Consider the following 18,848-nt stretch of genomic DNA (forward strand, 5'->3'; position numbering starts at 1 on the left):
AAAGGGCTGGAAGCTTGAATCTGGTCCCAGCTTGTGAACGTGAACCAACCCTGAGGGAACTCAGTCCCTTCCTTACATCAGGAGAAGCTGTTTGGCTATTTCTTGAGTAAGACAGACTCTCTTCATGTTGCTGCTGAGGCACCCAGCTGAAAAATCAGATGTTAATAATTTTTTTTTTTTTTAACATGTCTGTTGTAGCACCAAATTCAACTGTGGCAGGCTTTTTTTTTTTTTTCTTCTCTGTTTTAAATGAAATTGGACTCTGTGGTAAGGTTCAGAACAACACGAAACTCAGCATTCATTGATGTAGACGTTTTTGTCTACATGAAATACCTAGTTCAATAGCTAGATACACAATTTTTAGCCTGGGAGGGCAAAAATACCATTCACAACTGTGTAAATATTCTAATGCACGTGTTGTGCACAGCTTCTTCAATGTGCCATTTTGTTGGAATTTTAGGTTGCTAAGTCATTTTTTATACAGCATTACCATGAATTAAAATAAGCCTATATAACACAGGCTGATAAATAAGCATCTTTGGATGACTCTAATATAATCTCTTCTGTAATTCCTTCCTTTTCACCTCTGGTCTGTATGGTTATACTGGGAAAATGGACCTCACATTTATATTCCATTTTGAGTCACTACTGATGACAGTTTTTAATTCAGGTTCTTGCCTTAACCCTCTCATCTTACCCTACTCAGACAAACATCCCAAGCATTTCGAAACAGTAGAAGCTTTTTCACAAGTTTTTGAACCCAGTGCCTTAAGAAAGCTCCAAATCAACGCTGAGCTAATTCTGGATGCCAGCAGGGGGCACTTCAAGTCCAGAGGAGCACAAGAAAGCGTTCAGGACCTTACACCTCATGGGGCTGTTACAGATTGCTACTGAGTTTTTTAAGATTCCCAAAATCAGGAGCAGGTGAAATCGCGTATCAGAATGTGAAGTCTACACGAACAATTCACTCATTTTAACTGGATGTATCTGTTTATCGTGTTTCCGTCACGCAACAAAATTTTCCTTTTTATTATCTCTTACACTAAATACAAGACCAGAATATTTGCCTGAACTCAGACACTGCAGGGCTCCACTTGACCATTTTTTTCAAATGGCAGTAGTAATCAAGAAAGCCTGACAGTGACTTGTTGCAACATCTAATCCTAAACCAGTAAAAGATACAGGAATAACCACCATACTGAAGATGACAAGCACACTTCTGATGCCCCAAACAAAGTACATGATCACAGAGACTTTCCTCAACCTCGTAAGGGCCACGAAAACCTTTAGCAATTTCTAAAAATCCTGCTCTGAGCCCTTCATAGATACAGCTGATAATACTGTTTTGGGAGTAGATTTGACTTTTCATTTTTTGATTTGAATTGCACATTCCCTCAATTTCTGTAGAAACAAGATACCCTTATAAGGTTTTATTGCAGCACTTGTCTGAAACACTGAACTTATACAAATCATCGTTTTAATCCATGACCACGGTAAACAATTTTTAAAGGGGTTGTTAATGTAAAACTTCTCCATATTATGGCTTATCTGCACCAAGGCACATAGTTTACAGAGCAGGGAGTGCTGGAGACTTCTCTGGAACATCAGAGACTTGAGCTTATGTCCTTTTTAGGACACAGCCTGGTTTTGTCTTGGCAGGTTGTGGGGAACGGGAAGGAAAGGTAAAATACATGGGCCAGGATAGAATGACATTAACAAAAAGACCGATGGCCATCTGCTAGGCACCAGAAATTATTTTGGTCCCCAAAATTTGGGTACATGGGCTGTTCACAAGTAGCTACCTGTCATTAAAACAGAAAAGCATGACTCCAGGCTAGCTATTTTCACAAGACAAAGATCTCTGTGCATTTCATTTTTTCTTGAAGTGTCACCTGGACTCAGCTTTATGTATAAAAATATTTAAAATATACTCAGCACTATGTATTAAATAACAAAAAGGAGAAACAGAGTTAAAGCAAGATTAAAAACACGCTCAGCCCCCTCCATCTCTGTGCCACTGATGGGCAGAACCTGCCTAGAGATGAAGGCAGGTGGGGACTGTGACCTGAGAGCTTTCATTCAGTTGGAACCAGACATAGCTGTGTTGCATCTGATCCACATTTCTAACAGACTGAGTGCTGAACTACATGCACCAAATCCTTCTCTTATCCAGGAAGCCTTGCAAACTGGCCTATAATCTTAAATGCCAGTAGAAACTGCCTATTGCAAAAGGTGCTGATCTTATTCTGCCTCATCCCTTCTAACCCACCAGCTGCCCTATGCCGTGGTCCCATGGCTGTCGCAAGGCTCCTGTGGAGGTCAGGAGACAGCCGAAATTGTGTCACCTTGTGTCTGAAGAGATCCCCACGCTTGTGCCGCAGGAAGGTGAGAGCAAACAGGCTTAAGCACAAAAACACTGCAAAAGCGAGAGAGGAGAGGGAGGACAAACACCAGCTCTTTCACCCCCATCCTGAACACCACCCCTGGCCCAGAGCCCGATGGCTGATGTCATGCTGCCATTGCCACTGAGCTGCTCCTCCCAATCCGGCAGGCAAGGCTTTGGATTCCCTGCCCGTGTGTGAGCCAACGCAGCTGAGCTGGCAGGCAGGGGAAAGACCAAAGAGCTGGCTGCGTTTTCAGTTTTTATGGAGCAAGAAGGAAGAAGGAGCTGAAAGCAGCAGAATGCTATTGAAATGCCAACTGCTCTCAACATAGGTTTGGCCTGAGTGGGATCCTGAATACCAGTGACACAGTGGATCAAATGTGAAGCTATTAAATCACCACTAAATTAAAGCACAACGAGATTAAGCAAGGAAGATTAATCAGGCAGAATTAAGTGGCTGAAATACGGAGGGTTTTCTCTTTTGCTATTCTTATTTACCACATTTCTCAAGACTGGTGGTTATTTTTTCTTTTCCTCTTGGAAAAGAAACAGGGTTCAGGGTCTAGTGGTGACAAACTACTGAGCTTCAGAGGGATGTTTAAACCGGTGGGGAAAGCACTTAGAGTAACATTAGATGGGTAAACAGCAAAAAATGCACAAAAATACAACAGATTTTTTCACTACTTGGAACTGTAAGATGCCGAAGAAAAATTAACATTTTGTTAGAGATCCACAGAACAATACAGAGCCCAAGCCCATGATCCCAAACCACCTTGGAAGGCTCACCAGCAGCAATAATCAAAGCAGCAGCCGCAGCCGCCATTTACCTGATGAGGATACACTGGTTGTCGTGGCGCTTCCAAAGGCAGCGGTAGCACTCGTTCGCCACTGCGAAGATATGAGGTGCAATCTCTCCCATGTGGTGCTTGCTGTATCGCTCCATGGCAGCGCAGTCATACAGTCCCGGGATGCTCTTGTAAGGGTTCACGGAGGCAACTATTGAACCGATGTATGTCTGCAAGCACACAGCCCCCCCAGAGTTGTTATTACACACCGGGTGGAACAGATTAAGAATCTTCCCAAATGAAAGACAACAAATACACATCTGCAAAAACCTAGCAATCCTCTGGATAAAAGTTGCTAGTATTTTTCCCTTTCTTCCTTTCAACAAAAGCAACAGAAAGGCAAAAGTTGTTTCCACCTCTACCATGTTTTCATGCTTAACCCACCTACAGCACAGAGCTTCTGGGCTATATAAATCCCTGCCTTAACGCCACTCACAGCTGCACAGTAATGCCTATGAGCACTGGTCTACATCTGCTTCTCATGCATTCTTAGGGACTTGCTGAACTTAATAAAACCTGTCTCCCAAGTATTAGTGTAAAATAGAGTATCTAAGTGCTCCTCTGCTATTCATTTTTAAAACAGAACTATCAGACATTATGCTAGGCACTAACACCATTATATGGTAGCAGGCCCTAAGAAAAGAAAGTGAACTGGCAGATGCTTCCAAAACACTGGGTTTTCTGCAACTTAATTTATTACTAGTTCGAAGCACAACGGCAGCTGACAAGGCATTCATTTCTATCCCACTGCAATTAGAGAACACATCAGTTAAAACCACCCAGGTAGCAGCTTATGCCCATTCTCATTGCCTTAACTCATTAGGCTGTGGTAACATGATCATTTGCAACAGTCTATTCACAATGCTGTTCATTTTCTCAGTCACCTTCTATCCACTTCAATATATTTTTCAAATAAAATCAAATTAACTGAGGCAGGAAATAACATGCTTGATGCCCCCCACCAGAATTCCCAGTACATTTCTGGGGCATGTGAAATTAACTGAAGTACCATACAGTGTGTGTGGTGCTACTGCTGCGATACTAATTTCATTTCGTTAATCACCCTTTCTGCAGTTACAGGCAGGATGCTGACACCTGGCTTCAACAGCCCTGCTGCAGACTTGCAAAGAGCCAGGCTGCGAAGCCTCCAGCACTGTAACACGGTCCCCACGTACAGACAGATGCTTCACCAACAGCCAACCCTCTTGTTGCCGACAGGAACCAGCTGTGAAGCTGACAGCAGGACTGGGGCTCTCTTCACGTTCGCAGCACACTCTTCAGAAAGGGCTGGATAAGGCGAGCAGCATCTTGCACACCACAGAAACACAGCCCCATGCTCTCCCCTTGCAGACACCCCCTCCACTGGCAAGTCACCACAGGGGCACTCACTGAGATGCAGGGACCGTCAGTTCCCCCACATTTTCCTTTCCTCTCTGTCGGTCTCTTCCACATTTACATTCCACATCTAACTGCCTCTCTCTTCTTCTCCTTAATTAAAATATAATTATTGCTGCGTATAAGCTCTCCTTTCTCTTTGTTACCCTGCTGTTACATTCCCCATTATCCACCTGTTCATCCTCCATCAGGTCCAACACAAGTAGCAGCTTTGAGCTTTTGCTAAGGGGACTACATCAGGGTCCTTGAAATTATGACAATTTTATTAGCTGCAAGGGAAACATTCCTCCTCACTGTAACTCAAGTACTCTTTATAGAGCCGTGAACTTTCAATCTATGTGTTTTATTAAAGCTCCATGCTGTGCAATAGCTCAGAAGGCTTCATCTAGAGGAAAGATACCATTTCAACACAAGATCGTATTGCAGGGCAATTACAGCACTGAGACAGCAGTTTAATTTCCTGGGATCATCCCCTCTTGGATTCTTAAATAAGTAACAAGGAAGTCTCCAGGAACAAAATTCCTCAGTTTGATACATATTTCAGCACAGATTACATGGGCAAAATTATAATTTTTTTTTTTTTAATTACATGAATACAGTACAAGTATGATCAATAAAACAGACTGCTACAGATTTTCCTGTTTACATTACTGAAATCTGACTAAAGTCTTACTAAAACGTAGGAAGAGTAACTTGAGACACGCCATCACAACAGATGCCATGGCAAAGAAGGAAAAACATGAAACGTGATACCATCTAACTTTATAACTGTGCATCCACTCTGTAGAATCTGCGTGATCAAGTACCTGACAGAACAACATCACCATGCTCCCTGATTCTCCTGTGATAAAGCACTGGCAAAACTGCCCCATTCCTTGCTACAATGCAACTTGTCTTGTTTCTCCTATTTCAAACGGTAAGTATCACAACAGACAACAGCAGCCCACTTCTGCACAGACTCAACATGAGGCAAACTTTCACATGGCTTAAGCATAATGTTTTTTAACTTATATAAACACTCCCAGAATATCAGTCATTACTGTGAATAAGAAAAGGTTTTTTATTGATAAAGTCAACTGGCTTCATTGCCTTGTAATTCATGTATGGTAGTGTATTATGGCAACAACAGAAACCTACTGAATAACCAAAATGATGCTCACAAAAACAATTCCTAAATCACCTCATGAAGTAATGTTTAGGACATGTCACTATTTTAAAAATTCCTTCCCTCTCCTTCCAGCAAAACTGTAGAGAAACACAACCTCTACTGAAATAGGTCCAATTTTGTGGTTCCAGTCTTCTGGTGCTTTGAGTATATACTACCTCTTTGCAGAAGTTAAATGCATGCACAGATTGCCACCAAATTACAATGGTACAAGACAGAACAAGCTCAGGCCCTCAAAAAAACAAGCCTTCCTCATCCCAAGGCAAGAACACAAAGTTATATTCTTCACAGACAGTGGATGAAATTTACCATCTACCAAGTGTCATAATTTGACACAGGAGCAGCCACAACCAGATATCTGCACAGACTCACTACAAGTTAGCTGGCCCAAGTGAAAGTTCTACCTTACCCCAAGGCAGTTCAGCAAGGTATTGATGAGCTGAAGCAGCACCATTATTCCCATTCCCATTAAAAGACAAATCTTTCCAAGTCCTTTGTAAATTTCCCCCGAGATACTCAGCATGAGCAAGATCTGCTGCAAGAATAATTTCCTACATCACTTCCAGGTTTACTACTTTTCCCATCCAGTAACTATTACACTGTGGTGGGTTTGTGTGTGAGGGGTTTTGGTAGCAGGTGAGGGGTCTCCTGTGAGAAGCTTCTTGAAGCTCCCCCAGATCCAGGTCAGATGCATCTCTGGGCAAAAAAGGGACAATTAGCGACAGTGGCTGTGCCTCTATAACACTGTATTTAAGAAGGGGAACCTGAGAGAAGGAGGAGTTGTGATGGAGACAACTCTGCAAACACCAAGGTCAGTGGAAGAAAGGAGGAGGGGGGAGGTACGCCATATTAGAGACCCCCCTGCAGCCCATGGTGAGAGGTCAGGCTGTGCCCCTGCAGCCCATGGAGGTCCATGGTGGGGCAGATGCCCACCTGCAGCCCATGGAGGACCCCATGCCAGAGCAGGTGGCTGTGCCTGAGTGCAGCCAGAATGGTGAGGGAAGCCCACACTGTCATAGTTCAGTTCTGGGAGGACTGCAACATGCAGGAGGGATCCATGCCAGAGTAGCTCTGAAAGAGCTGCAGCCCATGGAAAGGCCCCACATGCAAGAAAGTTTATGGAGGATTGCCTCCTGTGAGAGGGGAGCCATGCTGGAGCAAGGGAAGAGTGTGGGGAGTCCCCCCTTGAGGAGGAAGGCACGTCAGGACTGGCTGCACCCCCCATATTCCCTGCCCCCTGCGCTGCTCAGGGAGTGGGAAGGAAGTAGAGAAACGTGGCACAAAGCTGAGCCCACGATGAAGGGAGGTGTGGAGGGAAATTTAAGGTCTGTTAAGTGTTGTTGTTAGTGTTTGAATTAAATTATGTTCTGTTTCTTCCCTGAACAAGTCTGGTTTTTGCCTGGAACCATAATGGGTGAGTCACCTCTCCCTGTCCTTGCCTTGATTGTGGAGCTTTTTGTTTTATTTCTTCTTCCCATTCCTGAGGGCAAAGAGGTGAGCAAGCGCCCGTGTTGTGCACAGTTTCCTCCTGGACTCAAGCCATGACACACACAGTCTTACTAGCAGCGTAATTTTATAAACATTAGATCCTACTCCTGCTAGTCTCTACCCTGGCACCTCTCAGAGCCCAAAAGTCAGGGACCTGAGGTGCGACATGACCTGCACCCACATGCAGAAGAGCACCACTTCATCACGTCCCTCTTCACAGAGCTCTGCTTTCCTTCCCCTTGGCGACACTCAGCAGTCACCCAATGCAACACCTTTCTTCAAGGGCAGACCTTACTGTGTTGCAAGTGCAAGCACTTAGAGGCAAGTTAAACCAGTGTAAAGATACACAAACATGCAGGGCTATTCAGTGGATGGGTATGGTCTCCTGGATTTCTGCACCAGGCAATATCATGTGGTAAATTAATGCAGTTAACAGAAGTAGAATGCCTAAGCTATTTTATTATGCTAACATGACAAGGCAGCCACTTGGATAAAATTTCACAAAAGGTATAATATCACTTCCACTTAGCTCAGAGAAGAGTGAATTAAATTTTCTTTGTTCTTTGCAGTTTCTAATCTGATTCTTGCAGTCAATTACTTATTTCAATGAAAGCACTCCAAAGCAGTTAGGAATAGGAAAAATGCTCATACACCTGCCAGAGTAGTAACAAGTGGACAGTTATTTCTGAAGATTTCCAGTTGAAATAGTTTGAGGGGTATTTCAGAGAAATACTGTGTAGAGCTTCTGTCACAAGTCTGACTTCTTAAATCTGTGTCAATAAACAGGACAGTTTACTTCTCTGTTACATGACCAACTCAACACTTCACACAAGACACACAAACTCTTGAATTACTTTGTTACAGACTAAACCAGCAACAACTTATTGTATCACCACTAATACATTTATTTAAACCCAAGAATAAATTTGAGTTATTCAGCCTGAATTCCAATGCAGCACTTTGATTACCATGTTAAAAGGTTGGTCTCCTTTTCCACTTTCGAATTTTTACTGAAATTTTACACTGATAATGCATCTCACAAAACATTTTTGGCCACAAACCACAGACACTCATGCTCCCCCTTTTAGAACAAAAAGAGGAAATAAAATTGTTTGCTAATCTTCTAAGAGGACTTTCAAAACTAGAAGTTCAAGCCCTGCCTTCTCAGCTAGACATTCAGTAAGGTAATGGCATCATAAGAGTCAAAATGAAAGATGTACTTGAGAAGGGAAGAGGTTTTTCATCAGTTCTCCAAATGCTGTTTTTGTTTTGCTTGTTGCCCTCTGACAGCAATCAGCTTTGAACCTGTGTCTTGAAATCACCCCAGACTTCTTCAAACACTCAAAACCAATTAGTTCTTTAACAAGGTTCAAGAGCTCACAAAGATTTCTGATACCCAGAGAAATACTCTAGAAAAACATGCAATGGTCAGAACGGTCCTAACATGAGAGTTTGTTTGTGTTGTTTTTTTTTTTTTTTTTTTTTAAAGGAAGACACAATCAGTTTACTTTAGTTTGATGCCAACAAATGTAAATGATATGAAAAGCTTTATTGGTTAAAATACACTTCTTCAAGTTAGCCTAAAATTACAAGAAACGAGTTTGCAATAGATGAACTAAATACAGTTTAAAATGCCTCTCTTTCCAACGTAGGAAAGGCTTTTGGACTAAAAGAAAAAAAAAGTAGAGTAAGAAATTTCCCCTTCAACACTTTTTTCAGGTTCTCTACACAGAAAAAGCAACAAAAAAAGAAAATGCCCTAATGCAAGATCACTTCATTAATCCTATAAATCAAACATACTAAATATATCAGGGACCATTTTGCTCTCCGTCTTTTCCGCTTCACAGGTGCTTTTTCAGGTTTACTCCATATCCAGCAACCATCTACCTATCACTTCTTCCCTTTAATGTCAAGACTTCTGCTTCTCTGTTTCTAAGGATCCTTTATGATTTCTGTGTTTTGTCCAAGCTTGCTCTTCCCAGGTAAGGTCATCAATTTTATCCCACATTGGTTTTCTCATGACCTCCTTTCACCCTCTACATCAAGGTACCCCACTGTACTTCCTAAACTTCTAGCATCTGAAACATCCCATTCCTCCTCCTTAAATAAATAAATAGGGGACAAAAAGGGTGGGGGAGGGAATAGGAATTCTTTCAGGCTTTGTGTATCTCATGCTACAGGGAGGATGGGAGAGAAGGCAGAAGCAGGCTAGAGGACTCTGTTAGAGGGCATTATGTGCTGCTCATGAACTAAGTCTTTGATCAAGTCACAACAGAAACTAAAACTGCTTGTGCTATTAAAACAGGCACAAGGAGACTGCATTCCTCAATTTCTATCATTGTGCTTCTTCAATGACCTCAAAAATCAATATATTCTTCACAACCTGGTACTAGAAAGGTTGGAACTGATCAAAGAAAGAATTAAGATGTTTTGTTACAGATGTATACATTAACACTGAGAAACAGCACTTTGTCCAGCTCTCTTAATAGCACTTTCAAGACTTTCTGCTTTGGGACGAGAAAAATCTATCCCCTCAAAGAAACAAAAGCATGGTTACAGATGCTTCAAAAATCATGTTTCTGGGTTGTTTTTGATGAAACCTTAACTTTCCTGGAGTCATTTAAGGAACTGATTCTGTGTCTGAAAATTAAGGAGGTTTTTGGGTTTTGTTTGTTTGTTTGGGGGGTGTGTGTGTTTTTTTGTGTTTTTTTGGGGGGGTTTTTGAAAGGGTATTAGTATCAAGCTGACAATTTATTCAACAAGTATTCCTTTCTGTGCTTACCCTTAATATCGGGAAACTTCAAGTAAAACTGCAGTGCAACTGACTGACTGAAAAGCTACTTACATGTCACTTTTAGACAATGTATGGGAAAAGGTTTTCATCACTGTTCCACACAACTTGCACATCTCATACCTTTAAATCACGACAGCTACAGTAACATTACTGAATTACAGTATCAGTGCTTCCATAGAACATGCAGAGGCAGACAGCGTTTGAAAGACCACAAAATAGCCATTAAACATCATTATGTTTTCAACACTGAATTTCAAGGTGTCAGAATGAGAAACTTGGGAACAGAAGAGTCTGCCCCACACTGCAGGTACAGTCTCCGTTGTTCACGGTTCTCTCAGGTAAAGGGATTGTCGGTAATCATGACTGAGTTTATTCTGAGACAGAGATAATTAGGTCAACCACCACATGCACATCAGCATAAAAAGGAGAAAGATGGCTGGGCCATATTTTGGAGTGCTTTTTAGGGGAGGCAGAACAGGGGGCAAGGATGATAATTAATGCCTTTGTTCTTGGTAGGACCTCGATTTATCCTCTCTGTGGTAAGCATATCCCATCTTTCAGCTAGTCCCATGCTAATTTCAGTGGGACAGAATCCAGTTGTCTCTCTAAATTATAAACTGTCTGAAGCCAAGCTCCTTTCTTAAAAACAATAATCAAAGTGAAGTACTAAACTACAAGTTTAGATGTTTTCAGCCAACCAAGTCATTTCTGAGATGAAAATGATACTCTATAATCATCCTTACATGCTCGGGCTTCTGCAGCCCTCACCACGTTTGGTGACTCATGGTGGGTTTCCAACTGCCCAAATTTACATCAGCTTTGCTTTTCTTTACCTCTGTGTTCCTTGTCAATGCACACAGCATTGACCCCTAAATTGTCCTTTTTTCTTCTCAAGGTCAGTTGTAAAACCGATTGAAAAACGAGCTGTTTGTAAACACACAGGCCACACTACAAATAAAAGAGTTAGGATCTATAGGAGAGGACCTTTAGAAGGGAACCAGAACATGACAGAATGTCACTAGGAAGATCAAGTGCCAACAAGCAGCTACCTATAACCAAAACCCACCTGCTAAATATTCTCCTTGTCATTGTTTTTGAGAAGGATCTTTTCAGGTACATTCACACTGCTTAGCTGCACCTTCCCATATTTTTCAGTCCATGATATAAGCTGCAGCAGTCTCTTCTACCAACTACCTGCCTGGTGGTCTTTTCCCATCCTGTGACGAGCATAGATCAGATCCAAGCATACCAAACCAAGGCATTTTCAAAGCCACGCTTTATGCTTTTCACTGGCACAGTTCTTAAGAAGATTTTGGAATTGTGGATTTTTTTTTAAATACGTGTTTCAGATGATCAGATGCAACTGCTGATCAACAACACACCCTATTAGGTGCATCCTTGTTTGTCATGTTGACCCTTCAACCCAGCTAATGTGACCTTAAACTTCCCTTGGCACAAGATTATTAAGCAACACCATCCTGCTCCCAAGGGCCTCCAAGGGCAAAGGCTGCTATCCCTTCATGAAAAATGCGGTGCTTTGCAACCCAGCTACCTTAACTTCTAAACTAAGCAAATCCTGCCACTCCCTACAGCTTCAAACTTGCACATTGATAGCATCCTTGTTCTAGGCAGCTAACTGAAGCTGCCTAGATCTGTCTAGTTTTTAAGGATTAAAAACCCTTAAGGGTTTTGGTCACCTTAGTTGCCAAAGTAAATAGCCAAAACAGTGCACAGAGGCAGTCACATCTTTCACCTTAACTCCACAGAAGGCTCAGAGATGGTGAAGAACCTGCACAAAATTAGAAGCTCTCCACAGGTTAAGAGATATACACTAATAACTTAAACATCTTATTTTCCCATTAATTTTCTCCTGCTGAACAGACTGTTCCAGTGGATGGAGATATTCGGGGAAACTCTGCTAGTGTTATCCAGATTGTGCACCAAAAAATCCAGTTGAGAAATATGAAACCAATATAAAGACAAGCTGATACAAGAGCATTGTTATAAAAGAGCATTGTTAGAGCCAAAGGTAAAACCCCAAACAGACAATAATATTGATTTCAGATAGACATCTTCCCTTAATTAAGAATGTCACAGGTTTCTGGCAGTTTTTCTCCTCTAAAAAAAGGACCAAGTCTCCTTGGTTTTATTGCATTTTTTTGCTGACTAGTACAACACAATCTCTACTATGCAGCAGTCCTATCTACTGGATGTCAGGATAATGTTTTCCCGTGCACAGACTGTTTATATGAACAGTTATGGACGAGCGTCTCTTGTCACTATTGCCAAGCAGAGAGGAGGTGACCTCCTGAACAAAAAACCATGATCGATCAGAATGAGACATTGATTTTTATCATTTTCACGGCCTACAATACAGCATGTAAATGTAGGTTTGTACATCAGACTGCAGTGTTCTCTGTGCACAAATGCACAGCTTAAGTTTAACCAGGCAATCTCTAGCTCAAATCAGAAAAGGCCCCACAAATGGCTCATCACTTCATTTCAAATGGCCTGTGGCCACACACTAGTTCTCCTTCCTGCTTTGTTATTGCACAATGCTCAAATGAGACTTTCAAAGCTGTCTGTAGGTCTAATTCACCCTCCAGCAAGGAAAAGGAAAAAAAATAAAATTATCTTCTTCATTCCTATAGATTCCTCTTAGGAACATGAAGGGGATTTTCAGAGAAAACACGTGCAAATTAAAACCAAAATTCTGGTAGATGATATACCAATAAGCAGTGCCTCTAAAACACTGGAGAAGTATTTTTAATACAAAGCTTTAGAGATCTGTTTTATTCTGCCTGTTCAGTATTTTAGACACTGATATCCAGATTTTCATAACTTCCATGGTCCTTTAATCATAAAATCATAGAATGCTTTGTGTTGGAGGGACCTTAAAGACCATCTAGTTCCAGCCCCCCTACCATGGGCAGGGACACCTTCCACTGGATCAAGTTGCTCAAAGCCCCGTCCAACCTGGCCTTGAACACTGCCAGGGAGGGGGCAGCCACAGCTTCTCTGGGCAACCTCTTCCAGTGTCTCACCACACTCACAGGAAAGAATTTCTTCCTCATACCTAATTGAAATCCACCCTCTTTCAGTTTAAAACCGTTATCCCTTGTCCCATCACTACACTCCCTGATCAAGAGTCCCTCCCCATCTTTCCTGCAGCCCCCTTTAAGTACTGGAAGGCCGCTATAAGTTCTTCCCGGAGCCTTCTCTTCTCCAGGCTGAACAACCCCGACTTTCTCAGCCTGTCCTCATAAGGAAGGTGCTCCAGCCTTCAGACATCTTTGTGGCCCTCCCCTGGACTTGCTTGAGCAGGTCCATGCCCTTCTTATACTGGGGGCCCCAAGCTGGACACAGTTACTCCAGGTGGGATCTCATGAGAGCAGAGGAGAGGAGGAAAATCACCTCTCTCAACCTGGTGACTACACTTCTCTTGATGCAGCCCAGGATACAGTTGGCTTTCTGGGCTGCAAGTGCACATTGCTGGCTCATAGTCAGTTTTCCATCCATTAATACCCCCAAATCCTTCTCCACAGGGCTGCTCTCAACTCACTCATCACCCAGCCTGCATTTGTGCTTGCGATTGCCTTGACCCAATTGCACGACCTTGCACTTGGCCTTGTTGAACTTCATGAGGTTTGCACAGGCCCACCTCTCAAGCTGGTCCAAGGCTTGTTTTATTGTGGTCAGTGTTTTAAGACCACTTCTACAGAAAGGGCTTTTTTAGGAGAAGAGCAGGAATTACACTTTAACAGAGCATGAAAACAGAAATCAAAAGCCAGAATAAGTCTGTGCCAGGTAGTTTGCTAGATGACAACAAACTGCTGCTCAATAGCCATGGGCCTAGAAATCAGCACTAAGATGGCAAATAGTTTTAGCAGTCAAAGATGTGCTATATGGAACTTTTGGACTCCATTTGTTTTTAAAAGGAAAGACTGACAGACATCAAAAGGAAATAGCTGAAACTGCTTGCGAGAAATAGACTACATCTTTTCAAATAAAAGTAACAGCCTGGCTATGAATCAATAGTCCATTTACATAGGATGACGATAATTATAAAAAGTAATTTAATTCATTCTCAACTTAAATGGGTTGTCTATGGCCTTTCTGGTATTAACTGGTGGAATATGTGAATAAGGCAGTTGGACAGTGCAGAACAAGCAGTAAATTTTGTGTAGCCTGCTTTACGGTCAAAGCCTAACTCACACAAAGAAAACATACACTGATGATAGACAAGCAGCTTAAGTTTCAGAGTCCAAATTTCTGCACTCCTTGCAATGACTTTGTGAGACTAGGAACAACAGACCTTACAGAAAGGAGCCAAAGCTTACCTGCAAATGAGGCAAAGGAACACACAGAAGTGTTCGGCACCATTTGCAAAAGCTCTGACTGAACATCACTAAGCTGCTGTCAGAACTTTTACAAATGACTGAAAAATCTTCCTTTTGATTCTGCATGTTGGTCTACTTTCTGTTCTCAGCTCACAGAGTTAGCAGTGTCATTCAATAAAGGCATGGAGAAAACAACATGAAAACAAGCCTTCAAATCTGAGAAGACATTAGCTATATATACGATCACCAATGAAAAAAACAGCACAAAGATGATAGATTCCTACTTTTCAGTTTTCGATATGAAGTTCTCATTAAGTGGGGTTAGGTTATCATTCAAAACTCATAGAAGCCAACAGGAATTGAACCTGTTGACCCTGCATGTATTACTTATTCTCCTACCAACCAACCAACCAAAAAGAAAAATACTGGTACAGAGCAGACAGTAAGAGCAAATGTTTTAATAAAACTTTGACCTCCATTTGTCTCACGGAAACTGACCACTGATTACAGAGGGTAAGACCCCTACTGTAGCATATATACACAGAAAGTTACCAACAAGTACTTAATCGTGCTGCAGACCACAACATTACAGAATCACAGAATTGTCTAGGTTGGAAAAGACCTTGAAGATCATCCAGTCCAAACATCAACCTGACACTGACAGTCCCCAACTACACCACATCCCTCAGCGCTATGTCGACCCGACTCTTAAACACCTCCAGGGATGGGGACTGCACCACCTCCCTGGGCAGCCCATTCCAACGCCCAACAACCCATTCTGTAAAGAAATGCTTCCTGATATCCAGTCTAAAGTTTCCCTGGCGCAACTTGAGGCCATTCCCTCTTGTCCCATTGCTTGCTACTTTGTTAAAGAGGCTCATCCCCAACTCTCTGCAACCTCCTTTCAGGTAGCTGTAGAGGGTGATAAGGTCTCCCCTCAGCCTCCTCTTCTCCAGACTAAACACCCCCAGTTCCCTCAGCTGCTCCTCGTACAACCTGTGCTCCAGACCCTGCACCAGCTCTGCTGCCCTTCTCTGGACACACTCGAGTCATTCAATGTCCTTTTTGTAGTGAGGGGCCCAAAACTGAACACAGGAATCGAGGTGCGGCCTCACCAGTGCCGAGTACAGGGGTCAGATCCCTTCCCTGTCCCTGCTGGCCACGCTATTGCTGACACAAGCCAGGATGCCATTGGCCTTCTTGGCCCCCTGGGCACACTGCTGGCTCCTGTTCAGCTGGCTGTCAATCAGCCCCCCCAGGTCCCTCTCTGACCGGCAGCAGCTCTCCAGCCACTCCCATATAAACATATAAAGTTATGTGTTTGTGTATATGTTGCATAAATGATACTGTACTCAATTACACAAACCTCTCTGATCTTTTTAATGATATCATATTGATCACAACACCTCAGGCTGAAATATTTGCTAGGATCTGAAAATGTGCACCTTTAAAATCCCCAGTATTTTCAGTTGTGAGGACAAAGTTCAGGCAAACATTCTTTACTGTTCTATTATTGCTCTTATTATTAGCAGCCCCATGAGTTCTGCAGTATAGAGGAATTCAGAAGCAAAGTTGCTTAACCAAGCGACAGCATTTGTTCTCATATCCTTAAAGCTATGTTCTTCCTGTAACATGTATTAAAAAAAGAAAAAGTAAAAAAACGATAACTGGCCTTTAGCAGACAACTGTTGATCTATATAACTGACCATCCCTCAGAAACAGCAATCACCAGAAATAAATTCCACTAGATTTGCAATTAAAAGCCTGCTGTGTTTACATAGATCTTTGTCTGCTGCTCTCTAGTAGCAGATGTGAAATGGAAGCTGTAATTAATGCTTGGAGACAGGAATTCACTTTGAACTACATTTTGAAAACATTATCTGATGTGTGTAAGCATAACATGCTAATTATGGAGGTAAGTAGCTATGTATAGACATTTGTCATGCATTCTTAGCAACAGTGTTCTCTGCTGTCTGCACCTCCACTAAAGAAGCTGGTGGAGAGAATTTTCTCCATCTTCCCAGCAGCATAGGAAGGCATGAAAACCACTGATTCATCAGCGCACTTTTAAAATTTCTTTACTGTAAAAGCAGAGCAATTAAACAGCAGTCTCCTCAGTGACCACTGAGCAGATCCTGCAAACTGGTTACCCGGGACTGCTCTAGAGCATTAGATGCCTGTGGAGAGGAACTGTGCAACCACACCTGGGTGGCAGACAAGACCAGGATAAATGCAGTTCTAGGAGCAATTGTAATAACTAAGGACTTGATCTAAATGTACAATATTTATACCTATTTTATGGTACTAATTAATGACACAATTTGTGTGTACCATTGTTGGTTTTTTGGTTTGTTTGGGGTTTTTTTTAAGTCAATGGCCCACACTTACTTGTACCACAGAGCATGACAGGCTAAAGACCAAGGCTGTTGAGCTGTCCAGGATAGTTTATGGGTCCATTATACACATTCCTCTGAGGTTCAGATTCTGCAGGGAGTGCAGCCAAGTTTCTTCTTTTAAGAAATCAGTCATGACAGTTTTCGTCTTTATAAGTAAACACTTTGGGACTACTGTCTTTTACTGATCTTCATCTCTCTGCCTCTACCTACAACTGGTGTCCATGGTAGAGGACACCGGAACAGAAGGGCTTTCAAAGTGTATGAAATACATCTGTCTGTATTTAATTAACCATAACTTCAGTGTGCCCTGCTATTTTATCACTGTAACATACAGCAACATCCACTTCCTGCTGACCACTGTAACATGGCCCAGAACACTGCACCAGATCTGAAATGAGTTTTACTGTACTCAGAAAAAACCAAATATGCAAAAACCTAGACAAACAAGTCACAGAGAGCAACTGACCTAGATACTACAGTGTCTGTGTCTGCAAGCAGAATTTGAAAAAAACCCGACAGTGATTATTGATTAATACTGCACAAACATCAACTAGTGGCCTTAGGGAACTCTCATGACTTCGAGGGAGGTAAATTATCCAATTACTGCAAATTTAACCAACCACAGTTGAACATGCTGCTAAAGTAAATAAACCCAAATAGATTGAAAAATCAATGCATAAATAACTGAATATACCTTTTAATAACAGATAACTGGGCATTCAGTGTAATGAAGTGGCTAGGAGCTCTGCAAGCAACCTTGTCAGGGAAGAGACTTTTCCAGTTTAACACCTCTTTTAAATAACTGGAGAAATGCTGCTTTCTCATCCAAGTTATTCCATATTTGTTGCTTCAGATAAAGAGAGAAAGGAAGCCAGCCATGAAAACTGAGCTCTTAATTACCATCACACTCTCTTTGATGTGGATGTGGCTGGTACAGCACTACATGTCTACGTGGCTGGTACAAAAGTGTTTATGCATATGCACACAAATGTAACAGATGGTTATAATTACTGGTGGACAAACTGCAGTCTTAATTTGAAAGTGAGCAAAAATAGGTTGTGTTCTCTCTCACCCTTCCTGGCTACCACACCCAACTGCTGGACAACAAGAAAGCCACTCTCCTCATCAAGGGCAGGGTGGCCGGGGGTCCGTCACACCCCACCCCACCCAGCACACCTCTCTGGGCACGGGTGCATGTTCTCCACCTAAACAAGACCAGCACGTGTCAAATCATCACCACTTCAAAGGGAACACTGCCTACCTGGCACTTCAGAGCTTAATTCAAATGGAAAAAAAATAATCAGATGTCCTTTGAAACTTGTTTATTGCTTGAACTCAGGCAAACAAGGGTGGATCTGACACCAAAAACCTCCATACTGACCTGCACAATGTATACTGCAGTTATTTCCAACCCACCTCTCACCTCAGCAAAAGCTGCTTTCTAAACCTCTGGTCTAGTCTTCTGGAATTTGCCCGCCCGCACCAGTAACTAACTGCAGGCCACAGAGACAAGACAAGCGCAGCTCATCCCAGAGCCAGCTCAAACACCATAATTTGTGCGTCTGGCAGCACAATCCACGCGGTGTGGCTTACGGCATCCTCTCCAAGGCTAAGCCAGTCTCTTCCGCAATGTGTACTTAACTAAAAGTAAACCAGAATCAACAGCTTTGGGAACAACTCGCCTTTGAACAGTGACAAGAACGGCTGCCGCAGCACTTCCCCTCTCCACATTGCATGCTCCATGCTGGCGTTGCTTCAGAGACAATGAAATCCCTCATTTGCCTTCACAAAAGGCCCTGTTTTCAAGCATAGGCACCTTCCTCTTTTAGCATTAGTGTTTATCTCTCTCTGGTTTGCCACATATCAACCTAGCATGCAAGCTCATCTGAGTGTTCAGCGATGAGCATTAAACCTTGTATGCCCATGTCCAGAAGCTGGACATCCCATACCAAGTTGTTCCTGATGGAGTAAAATGGGAAAGAAAGCAGCAGTGAAAACTCCCTGTACTGCATGATCACTGCCATCCTAACTCTGCTCCTTTC

At 42.4% G+C, this 18,848-nt stretch overlaps 1 protein-coding gene across 1 annotated transcript in view; it reads right to left on the reverse strand.

Moving 5' to 3' along the window:
- MYO10 (myosin X) overlaps positions 1-18,848 on the reverse strand; it is a 173,095-nt gene that overhangs the window by 74,333 nt on the left and 79,914 nt on the right. The window contains exon 4 of the mRNA XM_074899540.1: positions 3,211-3,398. Coding sequence (XP_074755641.1) covers positions 3,211-3,398 — 188 coding nt within the window. The remainder of the gene's footprint in view (positions 1-3,210; positions 3,399-18,848) is intronic.

Source organism: Athene noctua, chromosome 2, assembly GCF_965140245.1.
Source record: "Athene noctua chromosome 2, bAthNoc1.hap1.1, whole genome shotgun sequence".
Lineage (NCBI taxonomy): Eukaryota > Metazoa > Chordata > Aves > Strigiformes > Strigidae > Athene > Athene noctua.